Source organism: Zalophus californianus, chromosome 11 (genome assembly GCF_009762305.2).
Source record: "Zalophus californianus isolate mZalCal1 chromosome 11, mZalCal1.pri.v2, whole genome shotgun sequence".
Taxonomy (NCBI): domain Eukaryota; kingdom Metazoa; phylum Chordata; class Mammalia; order Carnivora; family Otariidae; genus Zalophus; species Zalophus californianus.
This window is the reverse complement of record NC_045605.1, coordinates 5,373,644-5,401,203: the sequence shown is the minus strand read 5'-3', so window position 1 is coordinate 5,401,203 and position 27,560 is coordinate 5,373,644. Positions and strand designations below refer to the sequence as shown.

The window sequence follows — 27,560 nt, the reverse complement described above, 5'->3', positions numbered from 1 at the left end:
ATGTTGAACATCTTTTTATGTGTCTGTTGGCCATCTGTATGCCTCTTTGGAAAAACGTCTATTCAGGTCCTCTGCCCATTTTTAAATTGTTTGTTTATTGGTGTTGAGTTGTATAGGTTCTTTATATAGTTGGGATATTAACCCCTTATTGGATATATCATTTGCAAATATCTTCTCCTATTCAGTAAGTTGCCTTTTTGTTTTCTTGATGGTTTTTTCATTGTGCAAGAGCTTTTTATTTTGATGTAGTCCTGATAGGTTTTTTTTTTTTTTTTTGCTTTCCCTTGCCTTAGGCGATATATCTAGAAAAATGTTGCTATGGACAGTGTCAGAGAAATTACTGCCTGTGCTCTCTTCTAGGATTTTTATGGTTTCAGGGCTCACATTTAGGACCTAATCTGGAATTTTAATCTGTGCTTTTAATTGCTACCTTATCATCTCTATAAAGAGTAAAAATAAATAAATAAATAAATAAATAAATAAATAAATAAATAAATAAAAGTTAATTATTATTAAAGGAGGAAAAGCACCTGATGCACAGGAAACAGTGTGTAAAAGGACAGGAAGGAAGCCATAGCCTAACGCTGACTTATGCCTAAGACTGTTTCTGGTGGAATGTTATTTTATCAGTCAACTTCTCAGTCTCCTATACTAGAAACTGCCTCAGAATAGCTTAAGCTAAAGGGATTAAGCTAAAGGGAATTTTTGGTAGGATGTCAGGGGGCTCATACAACAGATAGGAGGCTGAACAAGCAGGCTTGCAAACGTAGAACCCATAAAAACCCATGGAAATCTCAGTAGGCTTTGTGGGGAAGGAACAGTGTGGTGAGCAACGTTTGGAACGAATAACACCCAACGCTGGGTCGGCTGAAGCTGTGGCTCAAATTCCAAGTCCCCAGGACGCGTCTTACTGGCCAATCTTGACTACTTGCATCACTCCTGCCCCCACTCCCAGGGCCAGGAGGAGGAGGATCCGAGCCCTTTATCTTCTATTACGGGAAGTGGTTTCCAAGAATTTTCTTCTAAGATTACACAGTGGAGGAGAATTCTTTCCCCTCAAGAAAATTGAGGTACTGTTAGAATGGGGGTACATGTTGGAAGTTAAATAATGACCTAGTCTACTACGTATATTAAGAGAGCAATGGCAGAAAACCTGAACAGACCCATAACCAGTAAGAAAATTGAAGCAGTCAGTTATCAAAAATTTCCCACCAAACAAGAGCCCAGGGCCAGATGGCTTCCCAGGGGAATTCTACCAAACATTTAAGGAAGAACTAATACCTATTCTTTTGAAAATGTTCCAAAAAATAGAAATGGGAGGAAAACTTCCAAACTCATGAGGCCAGGATTACCTTGATCCCAAAACCAGACAAAGACCCCATCAAAAAGGGGAACTACAGACCAATATCCCTGATGAACATGGATGCAAAAATTCTCACCAAAATACTGGCCAGTAGGATCCAACAGTACGTTAAAAGGATTATTCACCACAACCAAGTGGGTTTTATTCCTGGGCTGCAAGGTTGGTTCAAGCAAATCAATCAATGTGGTACAATACATTAACAAAAGAATGAACAAGAACCATATGATCCTTTCAATAGATGCAGAAAAAGCATTTGACAAAGTACAGCATCCTTTCTTGATTAACTTTTCACAGTGTAGGGATAGAGGGTATATACCTCAATATCATAAAAGCCATCTATCAAAAACCCATAGCGAATATCATACTCAATGGAGAAAAACTGAGAGCTTTTCCCCTAAGGTCAGGAACACGGCAGGGATGTCCACTATCACCACTGCTATTAAACATAGTACTAGGGGCGCCTGGGTGGCTCAGACGGTTAAGCGTTTGCTTTCGGCTCAGGTCATGATCCCGGGGTCCTGGGATCGAGTCCCGCATCGGGCTCCCTGCTCAGCAGGGGGTCTGCTTCTCCCTCTCCCTCTGCCTCTCCCCCTGCTTGTGCTCTCTCTGTCTCTCTCGCAAATGAATAAATAAAATCTTTAAAAAAAAAAACAAAACGTAGTACTAGAGGTTCTAGCCTCAGCAATCAGACAACAGAAAGAAATAAAAGGCATCTGAATCGGCAAAGAAGAAGTGAAACTCACTGTTTTTGCAGATGATATGATACTTTATGTGGAAAACCCAAAAGACTCCACCCCAAAACTGCTAGAACTCATACAGGAATTCAGTAAAATGGCAGGATACAAAATGAATGCACAGAAATCAGTTGCATTTCTAAACACCAACAAGACAGAAGAAAGAGAAATTAAGGAGTTGATCCCATTTACAATCGCACCCAAAACCATAAAATACCTAGGAATAAATCTAACCAAAGAGGCAAAGGATCTGTACTCAGAAAACTATAGAATACTCATGAAAGAAATTGAGGAAGACACAAAGAAATGGAAAAACGTTCCATGCTCATGGATTGGAAGAACAAATATTGTGAAAATGTCAATGTTACCTAGAGCAATCTACACATTTAGTGCAATTCCTATCAAAATACCATCAACTTTTTTCAAAGGAGTGGAACAAATAATCCTAAAATTTGTATGGAACCAGAAAAGACCCCGAATAGCCAGAGGAATGTGGAAAAAGAAAAGCAAAGCTGGTGGCATCACAATTCCGGACTTCAAGCTCTATTACGAAGCTGTAATCATCAAGACAGTATGGTACTGGCCCCAAAACAGACATATAAATCAATGGAACAGAATAGAGAGCCCAGAAATGGACCCTCAATTCTATGGTCAACTAATCTTCAACAAAGCAGGAAAGAATGTCCAAAGGAAAAAAGACAGTCTCTTCAACAAACAGTGTTGGGAAAATTGGACAGCCACATGCAGAAGAATGAAACTGGACCATTTCCTTACACCACACACAAAAATAGACTCAAAATGGATGAAAGACCTATATGTGAGACAGGAATCCATAAAAGTCCTTGAGGAGAACACAGGCAGCAACTTCTTCGACCTCAGCGACAGCAACTTCTTTCTAGAAACATCGCCAAAGGCAGGGGAAGCAAGGGCAAAAATGAACTATTGGGACTTCATCAAGATAAAAATCTTTTGCATAGCAAAGGAAACAAGACAGCCGACAAAATGGGAGAAGATATTTGCAAATGACATATCAGATAAAGGGCTAGTATCCAAAATCTATAAAGAACTTATCAAACTCAACACCCAAAGAACAAATAATCCAATCAAGAAATGGGCAGAAGACATGAACAGACATTTTTCCAAAGAAGACATCCAAATGGCCAACAGGCACATGAAAAAGTGCTCAACATCGCTCGGCATCAGGGAAATCCAAATCAAAACCTCAATGAGATACCACCTCACACCAGTCAGAATGGCTAAAATTAACAAGTCAGGAAACGACAGATGTTGGCGGGGATGCGGAGAAAGGGGAACCCTCCTACACTGTTGGTGGGAATGCAAGCTGGTGCAACCACTCTGGAAAACGGTATGGAGGTTCCTCAAAGAGTTGAAAATAGAGCTACCATATGACCCAGCAATTGCACTACTGGGTATTTACCCCAAAGATACAAATGTAGTGATCCGAAGGGACACATGCACCCCAATGTTTATAGCAGCAATGTCCACAATAGCCAGACTGTGGAAAGAGCAAGATGTCCATCAACAGATGAATGGATAAAGAAGATGCACACACACACACACACACACACACACACACACACACACACACACACACACACACACACACACACACACACAAAATGGAATATTATGCAGCCATCAAAAAAGAAGTCTTGTCATTTGCAATGATGTGGATGGAACTAGAGGGTATTATGCTAAGCAAAATAAGTTAATCAGAGAAAGATAAGTATCATGATCTCACTGATATGTAGAATTTGAGAAACAAGGCAGAGGATCACAGGGGAAGGGAGGGAAAAATGAAACAAGACAAAACCAGAGAGGGAGACAAACCATAAGAGATTCTTTTTTTTTTTTTAAAGATTTTATTTATTTATTTGAGAGAGAATGAGAGACAGAGAGCACAAGAGGGAAGAGGGTCAGAGGGAGAAGCAGACTCCCTGCTGAGCAGGGAGCCCGATGTGGGACTCGATTCCGGGACTCCAGGATCCTGACCTGAGCCGAAGGCAGTCGCCCAACCAACTGAGCCACCCAGGCGCCCAAACCATAAGAGATTCTTAATCTCAGGAAACAAACTGAGGGTTGCTGAAGTGGAGGGGGGTGGGAAGGATGGGGTGGCTGGGTGATGGACATCGGGGAGGGTATGTACTATGGTGAGCGCTGTGAATTGTGTAAGACTGATGAATCACAGACCTGTAACCCTGAAACAAATAATACATTATATGTTAATAAAATTTAAAAGAAAAAGAGCAATGACAGTTGATACTGAGCTACCACTCCCTGTGTCATCAAACAGGTTAGTGTTCCAAGCAGAGAAAGACATTTGATTATTTTCACAGTGTCAAAAAAGAGTCCTTATTACTGTTGGAAGATTTGAAACATTTCTGGAAAATGGTAATAGCCAAAAGATTATTCTTTTTCATCATATGTTTGGAGACAAATATGTATATCTCCCTCATCCTCAGCTTTGACAGTTGGCTCATTTTTTCGCTCCTCTTCCAGCTCTCTGGAGAAGAGCTGATTCTTGGACCAAAGGTAAGGTGGATGAAATATTCCAGAAATTATATTTTTTGCTATATATAGAAGGGGAGGAGAGAGAAGGAAGAGAGGGAGGTGGTGGTGGGGGGGAGAGATAGAAGGAAAGAAATGGAGAATTTTTAGACATGGAGGAAAGGTTAGAGATTATTGAATTTCTTTATTTTATAGATGAGAAAAGTAAGATCCAAAGATGTTCTGGGGTGGCTGGCTGGCTCAGTTGGTGTAGGGTGCAACTCTTGATCTTGGGGTTGTGGGCTTGAGCTCTGGGTTAGGTGTAGAGATACTTAAAAATCAATCAATCAATCAATCAATCAATCAATCTTAAAAAGCAAAGAACAAAACACAAAGACATTCTCTGGCTTACCTAAGGTCAAGCAGAAACAAAACTCGCATCTCCTGACGTCAACTCTGCTTTTTCTATTCTAGCACAAAAACAATGAAATAAAATTTTCCAGATTTTTCTGTGGTTTGCAACATGATTCACATCCTTTAGTATACTCTTCAAGCTTTCAAATTTCCTGGGATTATATTCTTCCCATTTCATGGAAAATCTGGCTTGGTTTCTTTCCTTCAAGTTTCCTGCACCCCAGGGCTAGCCGTCTCCCTTCTCCAGTTGTATGTTGCTCTGCTCCTCCGTCTCGCCTATGTGTACTTGGTCGTATCACAGGGATCATTATGCTCTCATTTCATGAGCTGGCGTCTCCTCTCCGCAGCTCCTTTATCTTTGCCTCAAGGCCTAGACCTCTGCATCACTTAATAGTATATCACAAAAATGTGTGAATTGAAACTTGTATGTTGATTGGTTCGATTTGCAAATTACCTTTGTTAATAACTTACTTCTGCCTTTCAGTATGCTTGGCCCTGCTCTCCAGGATGTCAGGCTGCTAGTGTGCCTAATGTAGCAACCTACTCAGGTTGCAGCCCTGTGTCCATCTCTTTCCTGCTATCTTCCTGAGCACCAGCACTAGCCCATTAGTATATTGGGCTTTGTTGCCTTTGTTAATTTTGATAATCACGTTATTAGGCATAAATGGAGAATGTCTATTTCAGATACCTATTGCTGCATTATAAGTCACTATACAACTTAGTGGCTTAAAACAACAACCATTTTTTATTTCTCACGAGTCTATGGTGGGGTGGTTCTGCTGATCCGGGCTGAGCTTGGCTAATCTTGGCTGGGCTTGCTCATGCATCTGCAGTCAGCTGGCAGGTCGGCTGGGGCTGGTTGGGTCTAGGATAGCTTTAGCTAGGGTATCTTGACATTCTTCCACATGGTTTTTGATCCTCTAGCAGGCTAACCCAAGCTTGTCTTCCTGGTGGTGGCCAAGTTCAAAGAGAGGAGGAGGAAACCTAAAGTTTCTTTTTCAGGACTGTTTGTATCAGGTTTGAGATTGTCCCATCGGTAAAAGCGAGGCACCAGGCTGAGCCCAGAGTCAGTGTGCAGAGCAGAGAGATCAGATTCAGGGAAGTGTGAAGACTGGGGTTACCAGTACAACCAATCTAGTACAACACCCAATTAAAGTAACCTTGAAATTATCCAGGCTGGTTGCTTGTTATATGTACACTACACATGTAATATTTAGGCATGTGTGTGTGTGTTTGTGTACTTTTAATCCAAAGTAATAATAGTAATTGATGGACTAGTAACCAGTGGAGTGGACGTTGGTTATTTTTTTGCCATCTCCCCCCATGTCCCTACTTCTTGCAAAGGATTTGTTTAAGACTGAGTGACTCCTCCCCTACTCTCAGTGTATTCGGTTTTGGGAGAGTGGCACATGACCACATCTAGTCAGTCAAAGCACCACTTCCCTCTAGTAGCAGTGATGGGCACACACCTCAAGTTGGGCTAGTGAGAGACTCAGTGTGAGGTCTTTATCTGGAGCAGGTTCTTCCACCTAAATCCTCGCCAGGCCTGCACCTAAAAGTAGACAGTGTGGAAGCTGCTTCAGTCACTGCCACTGTGGAGCCAAGAGATGGAGACATACTCAGTCCTGGTGAGGGTTTTTGAGCTGCTGGATCCATCTATATTTGAAGACAGACATGACTCATTTTTTTCATTTAAATCTTCTCCTTATATTTAACTGAGTCAGAAGATTAATACATGTAAAGTGCTTGGATCAATATCTAGCAATAATAAGCGTTCAGTGTGTGTTACTATTATTTGTTTATATCAATTTGAGTTGGATTTTCTGTCATTTGTAACCAAGTGAATCTTAACTGATGCAACTAATGAGAAAATATGATGAAAAAGAGAGCCCATTTACAATAGCAACAGGGAAATAAAAAATCCATCTGTATCCATCTAGAAAGAAATAAGTGAGACCTAAGTGAGGAAAATGATGAAATGTTATTGAGGGACTAGAATAAGATTTGAATATTTGAAAAGAGACAATAAGAACCTGGGTTGGAAGACACTGTGTTTTAAATAGATGAAATTTCCATAAAATAATCTGCAGATTTTTCTATGTATTGGTTCCTCCCACTCCTACACCCTGATGCTCCTCTCCCAACTCGTCCAAATGCATACCACCCTCCTCCTGTAATCAGGGACCAGTGTTTTCTGCTTTAATCTTTCCAGTAGTTTCTGAATCTGTTTCCTCTTCCATATACCCACCCCCACAGTTCCAGTTTGGGCCCCCATAATTTTGTTTCCTGGCCTGTACTACCAATCTCCCATCAATCTTGCTGCTTTAATTTTGATCCCTTAAATTCACCCTCAAGTCCCAGGTCTTTCTTGAAGCCTTTGAGGCCATTCTTATTCCGTCTCGCTGCTCTCTGACAACATTGAACTGCTTGTCATGCTCTGCCCAGACTGTGCTCTTTTCAGCTTGGTGCCTTTGTTCATGTTGTCCCCATTAGTAGTATCTGCCACAGCACCTGCGACCTAGTGCCAGCCATTCATTGCACTCACCTCAGTGTAGTGTAACGGGCTGTTGATGTGTCTGTCTCCTGACCCGACTTGCGGGCAAGGAACATGTCAGCTTTGTGTCCTGGAGCCCAGCACAGGGTCCTCAGTGAGCATTTGCCAATGGATGGATGGACGAATGCAGGATTCCCTAGCTCTCTGGTTGCACAGGAAAGGAAAACTGAACATTTCTTCAAGGAGTATTCCCCCTGTGTAACAGGACCATACGCAAATCTGCAGCGGGGTATGTGGTGCTGCTGAGCGGGAGAAATAAAGAATATTCAGGGTCAAACAGCGAGATGAAAACGAATATGGTCACTTGTGCTGAAACTGTCATTCCTTGTAGCCATGATAATAACCAGACATAAATATTCATGGTGCCATTATTCAGACACTTATGAAGTGTTGGCAGAGGATGTGCTGTCTGGAATTTTTGTTTCAGTGCCTGAAATTATTACTGACAAAAATTTTTTTAAAGAGGAAAAACCAACAAACTAGTTGTCTCAGAGCCAGTGAGATAATGAGAATTTCTCAAGGTAATGTCTTTGTGAAAGGAGGGGCCTTCCTGGCCAGCACCAGCCAAGGGGCCTGCCATCTGACACGGCTTTTACTGGGAGTATTTATTAGGCTTGGCTCTCACTTCTTCGGCAACCTGGGCCTGTGATTTAAGACCCTCCCCTCTTTCCTGCCCAAGAATACGTACATATGTTTAGATTTCCGAAGCTTTTCTTTCTCAGAGTGTTATATTATTGTCTAAATAGAAACATTTATCGCTTCCTTTAGATTATAGATACCATTTGAATGCATGGAAGAAAATCTGGAAAACATAGATGTGTATAAAATAAAAACAGCTTCTGCCATCCGAAGGTAACCATTTTGGTATATTTTCTTTCAGTTCCTTTTCTGAAAAACAGAATCTGAATGCTGAACTGGGGGACTATGTAGACACGTAGGCTTGTGTCATAGAGACCTGCACTGAGCCAGAGGACAGGGTTGGAGGCATATCCTTGTTGGTTTCTACCTGGGAAGTTCTGAGTAGGTCACTCAACTTTTCCTTGCCTCAGTTTCCTTATTTGTCAAGTGTGGGTTAAAACTGTATTCCACAGAGTGAGTCTAAGAATTAAGAGGTGATGAATATGAAGCACCAGACTCAAGGAGCAGCGTGGAGTCAGTGGCCAGTGATTGGCGGCTGTTTCTAGTAGCTTTAGTGTCAACGTTGTCCCGGAAGAGTCTCCCCGTGTCCCTCCCTACCCTCACCCTCTGTCTACCGGTCACCAAACGCTGTTGATTTTACTTGTTTCGTGCTACTCAAATATGTCCCCTCCTCTCTGCGGGGAGGAGATCCTCAAATATACCCCCCAATCTCTGCTTTGGTTCAGGCCCTCAGAATTTCTTGCTTGGGCATCACAGTTGTATTTGCTTCTTTTCCTGCTGTCTTCGAAACCATTTTCCATGCAGCAAAAGCAGACAGAAGTCTTAAGTGTAAATCTGACCATATCACAGCCCTGCCATAGTCACAGGGTTGCCATGTTTACCTGTGTGTGTGTGTGTGTGTGGTTCATGGAGAGTGAGAAAGTGTATGTGTGCGTGTGTGTGTGCATGTGTATTCTGCGGGAGAGGGAAGGAGTTTTGTGCTTTAGCTCCAGAAGAAGTGTGGAGAGGGTAGAAAGGTGTCTGAAATCCCTTCTGCTCTTGAGACGCCTCTGATGGGGGAGGGGAGTTTGGGCCAGAGTCTGAAGGCACTGTCTTCTTAAGCATTTTTGGTGATACTATAGCTACAAGCAGGGCTGTTGGAGAGATCTGGTGACGAGGGGGCTCTGCATGATGTGTCATAATATGTGCACCACAGCTGCAGTGTCCGCTGCCAAAGCAGCAGCGAAGCCAGGAGGCTGAGCTGCCCAGCAGATCCTGGGGAGGCAGCGGCCTCAGGGAGGGCTCCAGCCTACTGCCAAGGCCAAGCCTCCCTCTCAGTGGTTTGTGGGAAAACCCATCTGGATGCATGGGTATTCCTAGACCTTTTAGGCAAGCTTTTGAAAGAGCGCTCTCTGTTCCTGTAGATGAGCAGCCCTGGTATGCCACACCCTTCGTGACTGGGCCTTGCTTTTGTCTTTGGCTTCTGCTTCTTTTCTAGTTAGGTACCAAGGAGTACTCCGTGCTCACACTGTTCTGAGCTAATGGTGTTTCCTGGGTGGATCATTTATGTCTCCGTGCTTTGGTACCTGGTCAGGATTCAGTCCCGGCTATGAATAACAGGGAATTAAAGAACAGCCTAAATCACATAGTTTATTTTTCTTTCACATAAAAGTCTGGGCAAGACAGTCTAGGGCTAATAGGTCTGCCGGGGTCTTCAGGGACTTAGGCTACTTCCAGCTTACCACCCTGACATCCCTAGGATGCAGCACTTGTATTTATGATCCAGGATGGCAAATATCACATTTAGTTTATAGCAGCAGGACGAACCAAGAAATAAGTAAAGGGGCAGAGGGTACAATCTGCATTTCTTTCATGGAATATTCTTAGAAGCTTCCCGCAAGACTCCTACTTACAAAACATTAGCCAGAATTAATCAAGTGATCATACCTAGCTGTGAGGGAAGACAGAGAATATAAGTCTTTACTTCGGGGTAGCCAAAATTAGGGGTTTCAATCACTATGAGAGATGGGTCACTCAGATAATTGGGGAATTACTGGCAGTCTCTGCTGTATCTAGAAATTCCTACTCATCTTTTGTGTACAATGGTTCAGCTCCTCTGGAAAATAACTTGGCTGTTTCTTATGAAATTAAATGTGCATTGCAGCCCATGTGTCCATTGATAGATGAATGGATAAGGAAGGTATGGTGTACATATATATATAATGGAATGTTAGCCATGAAAAGGGATGAAATCTTGGGCGCCTGGGTGGCTCAGTCGTTGTGTCTGCCTTCGGCTCAGGTCATGGTCCCAGGGTCCTGGGATGGAGCCCCGCATCGGGCTCCCTGCTCGGCGGGGAGCCTGCTTCTCCCTCTCCCACTCCCCCTGCTTGTGTTCCTGCTCTCGCTGTGTCTCTCTGTCAAATAAATAAATAAAATCTTAGAAAAAAAAAAGGAATGAAATCTTAACATTTGCAATGACATGGATGGAGAGTATAATGCTAAATGAGGTAAGTTAGAAAAAGACAAATACTATATGATTTCACTTATATGTGGAATTTGAGAAACAAAACAAATGAACAAAGGAAAACAGACAGACATACACAAAGCAAGAAACAGATTCTTTTTTTTTTTTTTTAAAGATTTTATTTATTTATTTGACAGAGAGAGACACAGCGAGAGCAGGAACACAAGCAGGGGGAGTGGGAGAGGGAGAAGCAGGCTCCCCGCTGAGCAGGGAGCCCGATGCGGGGCTCGATCCCAGGACCCTGGGGTCATGACCTGAGCCGAAGGCAGACGCTTAACGACGGAGCCACCCAGGCGCCCAAGAAACAGATTCTTAACTACAGAGAACTAACTGCTGGTTACCAGAGGGGAGGTTGCTGGGAGGATGGGTGAAATAAGTGATGGAGATTATTTTCACATAAAAATAGGCACAGTAATATTCAGAGCAACTTTTATTTGTAAGAGCCAAAAACTTGAAACAATTCAAATATGCTTCAACAGATGAATGGTTAAAGAAACTGGTATGGTTCGTCGACAGAATACTACTCAGCAATAAAAAGGAATAAACTATTGCTAAAGGGAAAAACGTGGATGGATCTTAAGGAATTATGCTGAGTGAAAAAGCTAATCAGAAAAGGTTACATACCATATTATTCCATTTATAAAACATGATTGAAATGACCAGATGATAGAGATGGAAAACAGATTAGTGGCTGTCAGTGCTTACAGACTGGGGTGGGGGAAGAAGGTGGGTGTGCTTATAGAAGGGCTGCCTAAGGCATCCTTATGGTGATTGAAATGTTCTGAACATTGATTGTGGTGTCAGTTACAGAAGTGTACACACAGGATCAAAGTGCAGAGAACAGAACTCTCACAAATGAGTACATATGACACTGATGAAATCTGAGGTGGATTGTGTCAGTGTCGGCTTCCTGGTTGCGATATTGTGCTATAGTTATGCAGGAGGCTACTGTTGGGGGGAAATGGATGTAGAGTGTATGGGATCTTCCCATATCGTTCCTTACAACTGCATGTGGTCAGACGAACAGTTATCTTAAAAAGTTTGATTAAGAAATGCTTTCAGAAGCTGGGAAAGTAAACAAAATTAATGTAATTAAAACATATTAATCCATAAAAAAATAAACCCACAGCAAGTTAATGGCATTTTAGATGAATCCTGTTTAGATGATCCATGTATCCTGCTGCAAATAGTAATAATTTTTACAAAAGAGAAACCGTCACATTTGTGTAGCATATTCATACATGTTAATTCATTTTATACTTAAATAGAGTCAGGAACCCAAGTATAAGCAAGGAAAAGACCTAAAGCCAGGAAATTAGCTATGGGGCTTATGGTAAGGATAGGCGTAACCCCAAAAGTAGCAGTTTCATAAGGACATTTAAATAGCTTTCTTACAATTGACTAGTATTTTAAATTGGTTTAAACTTGCCATTTTTATTCTAGATCATGAGAAAAGATTAGATTGTTATAAGTTAGGTGAGATTATAGTTTATTTAAGACTGGCTCCACCTTGTTCTGTAAATGTTTGGTTCTCTCTCTTTTTCAAAAAATTTCTTGAAGTTTTTGTTTGTTTAGAGAGACAGGAGTGGGAACAGGCAGAGGGGGAGAGAGAGAGAGAGAGAGAGAATCTTAAGCCTGCTGCACGCCCAGTGCAAAGCCCGAGGCAGGGCTCTGTCTCGTGACTGTGAGATCATGACCTAAGCCGAAATCAAGAGTTGGACACTTAACTGACTGAGCTACCCCACATCCCTTTTTAAAAACTTTTTAAAAATTTATTTTTATATTTATTTTAAATAATTTTTATTTAAATTTCAGTTAACATACAGGGTAATATTAGTTTCAGGTGTACAATATAGTGATTCACCACTTCATACATCACCTGGTGCTCATCACAAGTGCACTCCTTGGTTCTCTCCTGGAATAGGGTCAGAACACTGGGGTGGCAGAGTTGCGTTATTCTGATTCTTACCCTCTTGCTGCTCCCAAGCTTCCGGGTTTGGTCTCGGAAGCACATGCCTCAGAATTCAAATGACTCCTCTGGATAGTTGCTAAGCTGCAGCTGGGTAATTTCCGTTCAGTGAGGGGAAGACTTTGGCTATACTATATGAAGACTCTGTTTGCTTTCTCCAGCATGTAAGAGGCTGGCCACTCTGACAGATAACTCTGAGAACAAAACTGAGAATGGCCTTCAGTGAGAGTATGCATCTGGGGCAGCAGCAGCTTTGACGGCTCAAGAAGCATTGGGTGGAAAGGCAGGCCGTCCTCCCGTGTCCAAGCTGATGTCTTAGTCGGTTTGGGCTGCTGTAACAAATATCCCATAGGCTGAGTGGCTTAAACAACAATTTATTTCTCATAGTTCTGGAAGCTGGGAAATCCATTTTTTTTTTTTAAAGATTTTATTTATTTATTTGACAGAGAGAGACACAGTGAGAGAGGGAACACAAGCAGGGGGAGTGGGAGAGGGAGAAGCGAAGCAGGCTTCCCGCAGAGCAGGGAGCCCAATGCGGGGCTCGATCCCGGGACCCTGGGATCATGACCTGAGCCGAAGGCAAACGCTTAACGACTGAGCCACCCAGGCGCCCCTGGGAAGTCCATGATTGAGGTACCAGCAGATCCAGTGTCTGGTGAGGGCACTCTTCTTGGTCTGCTGATGGCCACCCTCTTATTGTTCCATCAGGGAGAGAGAGGAAGAGAGAGAGAGAAAGAGAAGAGAGATTCTCATGTCTCTTCCTATCCACGAAGCCTCATGACCTAATCACCCCAAAGGCCTCACCTCCTAAGACCATCACAGTGGGGGTTAGGGTTTCAGCATATGAAGGGGACACAGTGTACTGAGGGACACAGAATCCAGTCCCTCACAGCCCTCCTGCTCTTCCACGTGGACTCCTGTCTGCACTTGGAAGTGGATGACAACAGAACATGTAGTCCTTCTTTGCTCCAGAGTAAGCTGTGGGAAAACAAAGGGGATGTTTGATTGATTTCTAAACCATTAACAGTTGAGGTGTAGTCTTTGTCAGGTTTCAGTGGAGAGTGACCGGATCAATACCCTCTAGAGCAGTGTTTGTCAAACTTAGAAGTGCACATGAACCGGCTGAGGAGAGTGTTACATGATTCTTTTCAGTAGGTCTGGAGAGGGGTTGCAGTGATTCATTTCTTTTTTTTTTTTTTTTTTTAAGATTTTATTAATTAGAGAGAGAACGAGCAGGAGAAAGGCAGAGGCGGAGAGAGAGAGAGAGAGAGAAGCAGCCTCCCCGCTGAGCAGGGAGCCCGACGCGGAGCTCGATCCCAGGACCCTGGGATCATGACCTGCGCCGAAGGCAGACGCCCAACCAACTGAGCCAGCCAGGCGCCCCGCGACAATTCATTTCTAGCAGTGCTCCTGCCCCTGGCCCAAGGACCACATCTGACAAGAAGGCGCTGTTTAGACGATGAGGTCTGTGAGACCAAGGACACTGTCTTGTTTCCCATTTTATCCCCAGTCTTGGCATGATGCCTGGCACAAAGTGAGTGCTCAATAAATATTTGCTGAATTGAATTAATGGGGGACACTGGCTACAAGGACAAATTTTATAGCTTTTCTGTTAGAGTAAGCTCATAGCCAAAAACCAAATGGATAAAATACCAACCGTAATTAAACACGTGTTTAACCAGTACTTTGGAGTTTCCCAAGCACTTTAATTAATGAGAGCTTATTTGATTTTTACTCTTAACAATAATCATCTGAAGAGGAGCTGTCATTATTATTTTTCTGTTACGGATGACAAAAGTGAAGTCACAGAGGGCAAGTCACTGGCCTAATGAAGGCTAGCAGCAGGTAGGCTGCAATGTTGGTCTTCTGACTGCCAGTTTTCCCTGCTGTACTTTGCAGAAATAGTAAAAACTTGACCAAAAGCAGATTATTTAACTTTTAGTATCATATACCGAGAGGCTGCTGATGTCCCTATTCCTTGTTGTTACACACTTGGCAGAGAAGAGCTAATATATCTAAAATATAAGTGTATGGGTGTGATATGATGAGATTTGTCAAAAAAGAACTCACAAACTCTCTTTGGGCTGCTTGACCAAACTATCTGTGCCTGAAGGCTCTTTTCTCTCCCTTCGGAAGGGGTTGCGTCTGCTTACCTTTCATTAGGACCAGAGATTTCCTTCCCCAGGGCAACATCCCGCACATCCCATGGTCTGCAGGGGCAGGGTGGCTGGCAGCCAGATCCAGAGTGCCTGGGTACAAAGTGATCCTGTCAGATCACCACCTCCCCCACGGTTGCTCTCAGGCTTGCCCTAAAAGAAGGGAGGACAACAGGGGTATCGGGATTCTTCACCCAAACTCAGACCTACCGTGTGTCTAGCACAGCACACGGGCCCTGGTATGCCTTGGGACATGGGACGCATTCGTATCTGGTTTCTTCTTGCTAATCCTTGATTTAGAAATGTTCCTAATAAAGTCTATTCCAAGACCCATGCCTTGTGATGCTGTGGAATGCATCTGAGCTATTGTTATGGTAGGTGGCAGTCTTAAAGGGACCTCCCTTAGCCCGCCTTGCATGATGGAGGGGGTTCAACTGTTGCTTTACAAGCTGAAGCTCAGCTTTCTCTTCTCTTTGCCACATACATTTATTTATTTATTTATTTGAGAGAGAGAGAGAGAGAGAGAGAGAGAGAGCCCACTTACATGAGTAGGGGGAGTGGCAGAGGAAAAGAGACTCTCAAGCGGACTCCATGCTGAGTGCAGAGCGTGATGCGGGGCTTGATCTTATGACCCTGAGATCATGACCTGAACAGAAACCAAGAGTTGGACGCTTACCCAACAGAGCCAGCCAGGTGCCCCACCACAAACTTTTCATCTATGGCCTCTTTTGCAAAGGAGACCACAGTGCCAGGTACACAATAGATAAAATAATAGGAAGGTACTAAGTCAACGTTTTATTTTTTGTAATCCTGCCCTGACCTCTCTCCTAAGCATCTGTGTGAGCATATTGCAGCCCAGGCTCTGCAGGCCCATGGAGGAGCCTCACTGAAGTTTCCCACAGGGGAGCCTGGAGGTGGTGTGCAGGCTCCCATGACTCTTGGGGGAGACAGAGATCAGGAGAGAGAGCTCACAGTCCCATCAAAATTGTTCTTTGTGTATCAAGAAAGAAATTCTAACCCAAAATGGGGGAAGTCCTGAGGGACAGTGTGGCAGCATTTGTGATCTGCAGCGTATGAATTCATCCTAAAGACACCTGGCAAAAACTTTTTACATATATATTATCACTTGGGGGGTACGTTGTGTACTTAAGCTTATAATCTACCCTGGGCAATAGAGAATAATTCCAGTTAGGGAGACAACATGATTACAAATCAGGGCTTAAGGCCCTGGGTTCAAGATCTAGCTGTGCCATTTACTACTACTTCTTTTTTGTACCTCTTGACCACCTTTACCCTACCACCTGCTCTGGCAACCACAATATGTATCTGTGAGTTCAGGCCTTTTTTTTTAGATTCCACATATAAGTGAGATCATAAGGTATTTGCCTTTCTGTCTGACTTATTTCACTTAGCGTAATGCCCTCAGGTTCCATCCATGTTGTCACAAATGTCAGAATTTCCTTCTTTTATTGGCTGAATAATAATTCCATTGTGTGTGTGTGTGTGTGTGTGTGTGTGTGTGTGTGTGTGTGTGTGTAGAATATATGAGTAAAGAAAACTTGGCATATATATATATATATTCATCGTTCGATGGACACTTGTTTTCATGTCTTGGCTATCGTAAGTAATGCTCTAGTGAACTTGGGTTTGCAGATATCTTTTTGAGTTAGTGCTTTCATTTCCTTTGAATAAATACCCAGAAATGGAATTGCTGGATCACAGAGTAGTTCTGTTTTTAATTTTTTGAGGAACCTCCACACTGTTTTCCAGAGTGGCTGCCCCAGTTTGCATTCCCACCCACAGTGCACCTGGGTTCCCTTTTCTCCACATCTTCACCAACATTTTGCTGTGTGAGGTGATATTTTGTTTTCTTGAGACCCGTGGCAATATATTTGATTCTCTAAGCCTGTTTGTCTAGAAAAAGAAGGAAGCAATTTTACTTTGTATGTTGTTGAGGAGATGAACTAATCCAAGTAAAGGCTAGCATGGTCCTGGCACATAGCATCAGCACTCACTAAATGTTCACTCTTGAAATGGAAACCGTACTGGAATCTCTGTCATTCTAGGACTTGGTGTTATACTTGATTCTGCTTTTCTGCCATTTTGTTTCCAGATTAGAGCAGTTACTTCAAGCTCCCTGAAGAATTAGAAGCATTGCTTTGATAGACTATGTCACCGTGGCTCAAAGTTTCCTAGGTATGGCTATGAACCTAGCTGACACTTTTTTTTTCTGTCCCCTTTTCCTTCTATTTCTCATGCCTCATCCCCACACTTTACCAGCTTTGGTCTGCTCCTGATATTTCTTCAGTTTGGATCTGGCCCCAGCTGTTTACAAATCAAGCTAATTTAGGGCCATGGAGTTTGATTGCTGGGTTTTGTTTCCCTACCGCCTTCTATAAATAAGCCTAGCCTATTCATGTGAGCTTCTCAGATGAAGCTTGTGCCTCTTGATGGGTCTTTAAGATGTTGGATAATAGCCTAGATATCAAAATGTCTGTCTGCCTGTGATATACTTCTGCCAGAGGCTTGAACGTGAAAAAATCAGGTTGCATTTGTCTGAGCTGTGGGTAGACGGTCCCTACTTAATGTCTGACATCTCAGTTTCCTTATACTGTCCCAGTTCACGCCGTTGTCCTGAAGAAATTATTAACAGCATCCTCTTTTTCTCTCACAAATGTCATGAGCTTTGGAAGATATATTGTAAGGTCACCCTACATTTTGGGATAGGTATGTATTGAAGTTTTGTTTCAAGTGGAAAAGGTGGTGGGTTATCAGGCAAAAACTATTTTTTCAGTTACAATAATAAGAACTGTGATAAGGAACGTCAAGTGGAAGTCATACTTTTCAAAAATAGTGCTTCAAAGAGTTTTCTTTCTGTGGTACAAACCGGAATGTGTTTATCATAGCAAGCAGTGTTTTGGAAAACTTGTGAGAGGCTTGCTACATAATTTACATTTTAAGCGGTCAACCCTTGTTCGGTGCAACGACGATACGCAAGCTGAGAACGCTCAAGGGGAAAACGCGTACACATCACACATTTTTTTATGCTTTTGAAACCTCCTCCTCTTTTTCTCACCTCACTTCCGGTTACTGGGTAGAACGCATCTTTCACGAAGAGGTGTTAACGAGAAGTCTAATAATACTCGGAACTGGAAGGAGCTGGCAGTTGGCTCATCCTAAAACTGTGCAGCCATGTTAGGGTACAACAGAGAGAGATGCAAGGAGCTGGGAGGGGAAACTCCCCGCTTTGTTACCGTCAACTGTCTCTACCTGAGCAGAAGAGACGTGAGCTGGTGTAAATGCCACATACTGTCAAGCCGCGGCAGCGACGCGGGGCCCTGGTGGGGAGCAGCAGACGGGACGCACATGTGGCTGACAAAGGCTATATATACTGAAGTGGAGAGCTGTCTGCACGCTCAGCAGCTTGCAGCTGCGGTGCACACTCACGGCTCCCAGGACAGGCCATTTAGCAGGTTCACACATTCTCACCCTGGAGAGGAATCTGTATTCTTGTCATTCCTCACGATACACATCACGCGTTCATCAACTCCTTCCCTTCTCCATTCTGCCGAAGGGCACAGGGCTGTAATAGATGCAGTGCAAAATGCTGCCACCTGGTACGCAGCTGAGAGAGAAAGTATAGCACAGTCCCCGAGGAGCTAGAAGGGACAAGGAAACAATAGGCAGCTTAATGTTGCCTTTATCATCGTCTAGCTGTAGATAAACCAGGCTTTATAGGAAGTTACAAAGAAGAAACTGGATCTTACTCTTTCATTAAAGCACCATCAGGCATCAACATTAAATAAAAGAAGTCTCTCAGACATGACACGCTCTAATTTACACGTGGTTACTCTGAATGATGGCGTGATTTATATTCAGCTCCAGGTTGTCTGTCTTTGACATTCTACCCACTCACATATTTGCATATTCAGAAGCTGTACAAGCACAAAAATATTAAAATGAAATCCACTATACGTTACAGTAGAATGACATGTAATTTATTCATATAACTGACAGTTAGGCAGTACTCAGACTTCATTTAAATAAGCAAGTGATTACACAAATGTCTAATAATACTAAAATTGATAGAAGGTATAAAATACCATGGGTATGAAATGCCATGGTAAATACTATTCAACAGACTACAATCATAATTCCAAACTAAATCATGGTTTAAAATGATTTTTAGCAGTTTTGGAATGATTTGATGTTTTTTCCCTTCCAAGCAATTTACTTTTTTCACTGATACAAGACAAGGTCATTATTTTCAAGAAATATTACAGAAGGACACAGCTTAGGTCCCTCTCTTGCAACACATTTTCTTGCAAATTGTTTTTTGATATAACCTCTTGACATTGAAAACAAACCAGTCAGCTCTCAGTTCCCCAAGCAAAGATAGTTGGATCAGAACAGTGCCAGGGTGTAACTCTGAGTTCAGCAAGAGGCAGGCAGTGAAAAACCTTTTGCAGCTTTTGAAGTATGCATACTTCTTTTCTGAGGCTCCAAGCATCATAAACATATTTAGGCATCCAAGCCAGTAAAATTATGGGAATAAAATAATTTTGTATCCATATGACTATGACACAGTTGCAGCCGGGGGAAGTTACAATATAATTTTGCGGTTCTTCAAACAAAAACAGCACCTACCTAAATCTGCTTCTTGTAAGCCTCGTTACATTTTCATGAAGCGCGGCTGTGTTTGCAGGAATGGTTTGGCTTATCATGTGTCTGTCTGTCTGTATTATTTGAAAGTCATATACTTTAGTGGAGTGAGATCCAAGCGTGAACCTGGCCTGAAGAGCTAGCAGCAGTAGTCATGAAACATATCAATAAATTAAAAGGCTTTCACAGAACAAGATTCAGCTAAATCTCTTACATACAAAATACAGCTAGAGAAATACAGTTCTTCAATGCTGAATTACGAGGGGGAGGAAAACAATCTAAAAAAATAGAAAACTCTCTCCATACCTGGGTGTCAAGGCAAATGTAACACTGCATAATGCCACAATATGAACAGTCACTGGATGACAGATACTCCAGGAATAGTGGTATCTGGGAATCTGGTAATTATGACCAAGAGATGAAAATACTGTACCAAAAGGCATGCATACAATCACTGTGCATTCAGTGTGTGAGCTGGGACCTAAGCAGGGATCTAACATGACAATGAGGCAGTGTTCTAGGGTATCCGTTAAAACCAGCGTGGGTGACTACATGTTGATTAAACCTTCTGAGGCAGCAAAGTGTGGGCACAACGCCATGTCTGGGTTTTGCAGCTGTCTTATGATCCGCTTGCGGAATTTCTCCCGCACACGATTGAATTCCATTATGTCCATGGGGTCCTCTTCAATCCAAAACTTATGAAACTCATGCATCAAATAGCCTGTTAGAGATAAGACAGTGATAAGAATGCAGGAGAAAAAAAAGTCCTTAATTTCATTCAAAATCACTGAATGCTGAAAGAGATGTCAGACCAAATGACAGCAACCACGGAGCTCAAAGAAGAGATCAAAATGCAGCAAATATTACTGTTAAAGATTATTCTTTAAAACTAGTGCAGTAGAAGCCACCAATCTGCAAGATTTTTGCAATTGGTTCTGGAATTATTCTCACTCTTCCCAAGGAGGAAGACAAATCAGTTCCGCCATCTCTTGAATATGAATCACATCTGGAACATAATCCGAAAGGCCGATGGTGACTACCTCATCCTTCCCCTCCTGATTAAATCAAAATAACGGTCTGATTTTTCAAAATCAGTCAGCTTTTTTTCTCTTGATATTTGATTTGAGTAAAGTTTTAAATTACTCTGACAAATCAAACAAATGACTTCTGACAGTCTATTATGAGACAATAAAAATTGTAAGTCAACTCTGAACAACACATACTGGTCATTAAACTACATGAAATTGTCAATAAGACCTTCTTGCTCTGAAGCATAATGTCATATTCAAATACTTCTCTGTCTCCAAAGTGTTATCTATGAATGATCTAGATTGGAAGCATTTTTGGAATAAACGTTAGGTATTTGAATCTATTCACTGTGTTCTGTCTCCCCACTGTGCACCCTCCCCCCACCACATTCAGAACTGAAATGTGAATAGTTTTTTAAAAAGACGATAATAGCTATTTGTATGTAGTAAACCTATTACAAACTCAAGTGTCTCATATATTAGAAGCAGAGCATTTAAGGAAATAATTCTAGTTTAAAAAATCGAACATCACAGAAGCTTTTCTTGGTGTTAGCATTAGAAGGAGCAGAATATAGGAGCAAGGATTCTGAAGCTAGAAACCTGGTTTGAATCCTAGCTCTTCCACCTCCACAGGAAGGAGTGAGCAGCAGAAATGATAAGGGGCATGGGGAGAGAATTTGAGAACAAACATTCTCAATGCTAATAGTAAAAAAAAAAAAAAATTAATACCGTTTGGTTTTCTAGTAACTAGCTACTTATGAGAAAACCTTTACCATAGGTCTGTAAATACACATTTTAAAATCTTTACCATATCTCACTGTAATACAAAATTAGAAGTGACCTTCCTTCCCACCCCCAACACACTTCCAGATCCTGGTCTACTTCCACAAACACACCTGGTTTTCTCATTCATTACACTGTTAAATATGCTTATACATTTTTAAGTATATGGTCTCTCTACAACTACAGGAAGAAAGGTAGTAAGGAGAGAGAAAACATTTTACTTTTTGGGGGGGTTTGACCATTGCATTGTTTTAGGATTGGATTATCTTTGGGCCCTCCACACATATTAACTGATGTGTCTGTTTTTAATATCTCTTGATGGGGACACACACCAGCCCTCACTCGCATGCCTCTGGGCCACACCCAGGGCCCACTGCTACTGTTATGGGCACCTGCTAACGTCAGGGAAGCCCCAGGTCACAGGTATCAGCGACCCCAGGAGCTGTCCAGTCCATCTCTGCTCTCTCTCGTGCTGGGAGTCCCGGAGGCAGCATCCAGCCTTGAGCTCTTCTGGTGACAACACTAACATTAGCCTGTCCCATGGATGAAGAACCTGATTCTTAAAGGATTTTTCCTCACACTGGGCCAAAATCTGTTACCCTGTATTTCTTGGAACAAATTCAGTCCTTCTCCAACTCAGGTAATTGAAGTGTCTCTTATGCCCTGAGCCTCTTCCTTTTCCAGGTTAAGCATCCCTGTTTCTCCTCACCATTTCTCACGTGCCATGACTGGGAGTCTGTTTACTATTCTGCTGGGTTTACTGCACACCAAGAGGAAGTGGTTGCCTCTAATCTCAGTACCTTATTCAACCAAAAGAATTCAATCATCTGTCTATTTCAGTGACTGGGCAAACTCCTAAAGTATCCCACGAATGCTATGGGGTACTTTTAAAAATGCAGACCTCCCATCTCAGATTCAGCTGCAGTGCAGTAAGATGAATCTCAGGTCACTAAAATTTGAGATCCATTGCTCTAAAAGATGCCCTCTTTTTAAGTTCCCTTGGCTTTTTCCTAAATATTATATTTTTATGGTTTTAAGTGAAATCTATGACTATTTAAAATTTCTTCTTCCTGTGCTATATACAATACATAGTTTTCCTGACTTGGCCTCTCAGCTCAAATAAACACATCTGAGCTGTTTTGTATATAGAGTCAGGCTTCTAATACTATGAATTAAAATCATACATGATGAGTTAAAAGAATCTCATTATTATCTCATGAGTGATAAGGTCTTTACCCTTATTGACAATAATGAACAGGCACTGTGAAAATTATCTTTTAACGAAGAATTCACTTTTCCATCATATGCATAAAAATATTCACTCTTCTACAGTGTGCGTGTATACTGGCAACTCACTCTAATGGTGATCTAACGTTAAAAGAATGCAGATCCATTTGGTTTCCTCATTTTTCCACCTTACATGCAATTACAGAAAAACATTTTGAAAGGTTTAAAAGGTAGGCAAGAAAAAAAAAAAGTTAGGCAAGGATAAGACTAGAGGTGGGGTGGCTAGCAATCTGACACTATTCTCAGGATCCTTCCTCTTAAGGGTACAAAAGTGAAGCTGTAAAGCTTGCAGATTCTCTCCATCCTACTAGGAAAATACAGATTGTATAACATGATTTTAATCAAAATGCAGAAATGGTGGCTTGGCTTCCAGGGTACATTTATAATTATAATACTCCACTCATTTTTATAACATTACAGAGTGTTCATTTATCCACTTGGTCAATTGATCAGTTGGCTCATCTGCCAGTTAACAAATATGCAGCAGATACAAGAAAAAGGTAGAGTTCCTGTGCCCCCCAATTCTCTTGTCTCTTGGGGAGAGACACCCAGGTAGACAATTTCAGCCGAGCCAATGATTTAGTAGCTAAGGAAGGTAACAAAATGGCATGGAAAGTAGAGGGAGGAAACAGAGGCCAGGCTATTGCTTATAGCCTCTTAATTGTTTGTGGAGTGGGTAGTGCAGATATATCTTCATTTAACAGATGAGAACATAGGGCTTAGAAACGATATTTGAATAGTGTACAGTTACACCATATAGCTGGAAGCTGGAAGCGAGAACTCGAAATCAGCTGACTTTTCACCACTGTACCTGCTGCCTTTCCTAGTGTATTCTCTTTCCCTGGTTCTTATTCTTACTGAATAGTCCCTTCTTCTGAAGGTCAAAGGAAAGATCATTCTTTTTCCTCTTCTGATCATTACACTTTCCTTGTGCTCACTACACCTTGCCTTACTTCATTTCAGGGGAACTGTATGTTCAGTGGGGCTTTAGATTGAATGCAATTTTTGTAGCATACTGCCTTGGCAGTGCAGTATTCACTGAGTAATACTATAAAGTCAGAATGATAGAGCCATTATTTCCTCACATTTTTTCACCTAGATGAAATACCTGTTTAGAATACTACTTTGGCTTTCCAACCCAAGCCTGCAGTGTATTTGTTGTTGCTGCAATGTATCTTTGTTTTGCTTCACTGCATTCAGTTAGTAGACATCAGAGACATAAACAAGGACACAGGTAATTGCAAGAATATTATAGAGGAAACGTGCAGAACTGATCATGTCTGATGGAGGAACAGTGAATTTAGGGCATGGTTTGCTTCCTCTGGAGAGGCATGAGTCCCTCTGCTTACACCCCAATTATTGGGGGATTGCTGCTCTTTCTAAAACCTGGTGAGGGCCTTGGGAAATAAGTAACCCCATTGCATGCTACTCACTTGGGCTAGGGTTGTCTTGAAAGCCTATCCATTCAGGCCAAGGCTAAATTTTCCATGAGGAACTAGACTTCCTTTCTTCCACAAAAGACATTATCCAATATTTTAGCTTCCCATCCATCCATCCAACCGTCCGTCCATCCATCCATCCATCCATCCGTCCATCCATCCATCCATCCATCCATCCATCCATCCATCCATCCAATCATCCAACAAATATTTACTGAGTACCTACTCTATCAGGCTCTACGCTGAGGTAATGAATACAAACAACAAAATGCCTGTCTTTAAATGTCAATTCCTATGATTCTAATTTTGGTTTTCTCCTGCCAGAGCTCCCACACTGTGTGGCTCTGATTTTCTCCTCAATGCTCATGATTCCCAAATCTGCCCTTGGAATTCCTCAGAGCTCCAGGGCCTTACATTGGAATGTCTACTGTTTAGCTACATGTGGATTTCCCAAAAGGAACTCACCCCCAGTATGCCTGAAACTAAAACTCATTCTATTTTACCTCAAAACTGCTTCCCTGGCTCCCCTAAAAAGCATGGTAAATATAGAGTAGGCTACGTACAAGGGGTAGCGAAGCAAAGCAAGGGGCCTTATTTATCTACTGTTGATGTTTTTTTTTATTATGTTAATGACCATACATTACATCATTAGTTTTTGATGTAGTGTTCCATGATTCATTGTTTGTGCATAACACCCAGTGCTCCACGCAGAACGTGCCCTCTTTAATACCCGTCACCCGGCTAACCCATCCCCCCACCCCCTCCCCTCTAGAACCCTCAGTTTGTTTCTCAGAGCCCATTGTCTCTCATGGTTCCTCTCCCCCTCCAATTTCCCCCCCTTCATTTTTCCCTTCCTGCTATCTTCTTCTTCTTTTTAACATATAATGTATTATTTGTTTCAGAGGTATAGGTCTATGATTCAACAGTCTCACACAATTCACAGCGCTCACCGTAGCACATACCCTCCCCAATGTCCATCACCCAGCCACCCCATCCCTCCCACCCCCCACCACTCCAGCAACCCTCTCTTTGTTTCCTGAGATTAAGAATTCCTCATATCAGTGAGGTCATATGATACATGTCTTTCTCTGACTGACTTATTTCGCTCAGCATAACACCCTCCAGTTCCATCCACGTCGTTGCAAATGGCAAGATTTCATTCCTTTTAGTGGATGTATAATATTCCATTGTGTATATATACCACCTCTTCTTTATCCATTCATCTGTCGATGGACATCTTGGCTCTTTCCATAGTTTGGCTATTGTGGACATTGCTGCTATAAACATCGGGGTGCACGTACCGTTGATGTTCTTTCAAATGGTTTACAAAGCTCTTCAAGATAAGTGCCCCTCACCCCCCCATCCCTGCTCTTATTATTGTCAGCTCTGTCACCTGCCTCCTCAAACCCTATGCTCTGTTTCTTGAGTCCACCGTGTTCTTTGTCTTGTGGCCTTTGCCTGTGCCACCCCCTGTGGCTGGACTACTCAGCCACCATTTCTTGATTTCCTGCCACTCATCCCTCAGGTCTCATGGAAAGTGGCATTTGCTTTGGGAAGTTTTCCTCGACTCCCAGACTGAGTGAGCTGTGCCAGTCATAAGACTTTTCAATTTTTAAAAACAGTACATTTACTTCCCAATTACAAAATTCTTCCACTATGTTTTAATTATTTTTTTAGATGCACAGAACCTGATCTGTAGTAAAACTTCAATATCTGTCAGAAGTGGTCAAAGTGAATATAATCATCTAGTTGTCAAAGTAGGAGCTATAATCACATATGTAACGGACTTTAATTTTCCATTTTTAACAAGTTATAAGGTATATGTATTCTTAAATTTGCTCTTCATTTTTATCTTAAGTTATACATGCACATAGTTTAGAGTCTCATAGTTTAACAAGTCTTGTTACAAAAAAAAAAAAACAAAAACCAGCAGCACCTCCTGCCTTAATTATTGCTTCCTTAAAGGAACATATCAATTCTTGTGCTGATTCTTTTGATTATCGATCTCCATAGCTCTATATAACATGATTGCCATTGCTTGATTTTTTGGATTTCCTTCATAAGAAGATGAAGATTTAGGTCCCTTTCACCCATTCCAACCACATTATCACATATTTTCTAACAATTTTCTTTGTGCCGTATTACCAACTGCCCTCTCTGTTTATTTGCTTAGTTTTCACCCACTGGACTCTAAGCTATTCCAGCATCTTTGCAGTGTATTCAAACACAGTGATATTCCATCAATTTCATATTCTTCAAAGAGTCTCTACCAGAGCCTTCCAACCTACTAAAATCTAGATTTATTATTCTCATCCTGCTGCACAGATAGCACCTTGGGCTTTCCCTTCACCTTCATCCTTGAAGAGTCTCTTCACTTTGTTCCTGTGATAGATTTCCTGCTCTCTGGACCCCGCTTATTCCTTTCAGGATTACTCTCTTTATGAAAACATACCCTTCAGGATCTTCCTAATAATGGTACAAGGAGGTAAAATGTTTAAGACCTTGCATTTAAAAAATATCTTTATTGTTCTCTCACACTTAATTGGGAAGTTAGCCTGGGTATAGAAATCTAAATTGAAATCATATGCCCTTAGATTTTAAAAAATATTCTCTTAAATTTTTGAAAACATTATTCCACTGTCTTCTAGAATACAGTATTGCTGTTGAGAATTCCAGTGTCATCTTGATTCCCAATTCTTCATGTGGCAGCTTTGGAAACTTTTAGAATCATCTCCTTCTGATGTCATAAAATTTCATAGTGATATAGACCTTGGTGTGAATCTATTTTAATCTATTATGCTGGTGCTTACTAGTTTAAATATGAAAACTCTTCCTTTAGTTCTGGAAATTTTTCTTGATTTACTTCTTTGATTCCCTCCCTTTAGTGTCATTGTTCTTTTTCTGGAAATTCCATTTTCATATATGACTTCTAAAATGGTCCTTTAATATCTTGACTTTTATTTTCTATTTTTCATCTATACTTTTTGTTCTACTTTATGGGAGTGTTTTCAGCTTTATCTTCTAATCCTTTTCGGTGTTTCATTTTTGCTATTTGATTTTTAATTTCTAAGAGCACTCTTTTGTCTTCTGAATGTTCTTTCTGTAGCACCTTGTTCTTGTTTTATAATTACAATTGTCTTAATTCCTTGGGGATACTAATGATACATAGCTTTAAAGTTTTTCTCTCCCTGCATAGTTTCTATTTCCTTCTAGTGGCTTTATTTCTGCTTGTTTGGATTCTGTTTCATGCTTGAGGCTTTCATTACTGTTCTTGTTATCTAGTACTGCTAATGAAATTATTCCAAAATCCAGTGGCTTAAAACAACCATTTTAATACACTCATGAATTCAGTGGATTAGGAATTCAGAAAGGGCATAGGAGGGATCGTTCCACAATGTCTAGAGTCTCAACTGGAGTCCCCACTCAAGTGGTGACTTGATAGCTGCTGGTATGAATCACTTGGAGGTATCTTCATTCACATGTTTGTGGGGACACTAGCTATCAGCTGGGACCTCATCTGG

At 41.7% G+C, this 27,560-nt stretch overlaps 1 protein-coding gene and 1 long non-coding RNA gene across 5 annotated transcripts in view; both read right to left on the bottom strand.

The window, feature by feature from the left end:
* Positions 1-13,211: 13,211 nt before the first annotated feature.
* On the bottom strand, positions 13,212-15,433 carry LOC113915443. 2 transcript variants are annotated; one of them, XR_003517661.1, is made up of 4 exons: positions 15,385-15,433; positions 14,838-14,993; positions 13,489-13,662; positions 13,212-13,376 (listed from the first exon to the last, which is right to left on the bottom strand). It is a non-coding gene; the product is annotated as an uncharacterized LOC113915443 (long non-coding RNA). The 2 variants fall into 2 exon arrangements; XR_003517660.1 differs by having other exon boundaries at positions 13,212-13,662.
* A 3,383-nt stretch (positions 15,434-18,816) lies between these two features.
* ELMOD1 (ELMO domain containing 1) overlaps positions 18,817-27,560 on the bottom strand; it is a 66,659-nt gene continuing 57,915 nt past the window's right edge. For 2 of the 3 annotated variants that reach the window (XM_027581399.2, XM_027581400.2), the window contains one exon: positions 20,051-20,223. In XM_027581399.2, coding sequence (XP_027437200.1) covers positions 20,051-20,223 — 173 coding nt within the window. Of the gene's footprint in view, positions 20,224-27,560 lie in introns of all 3 variants that reach the window. The other variant, XM_027581397.2, reaches the window with a different exon arrangement.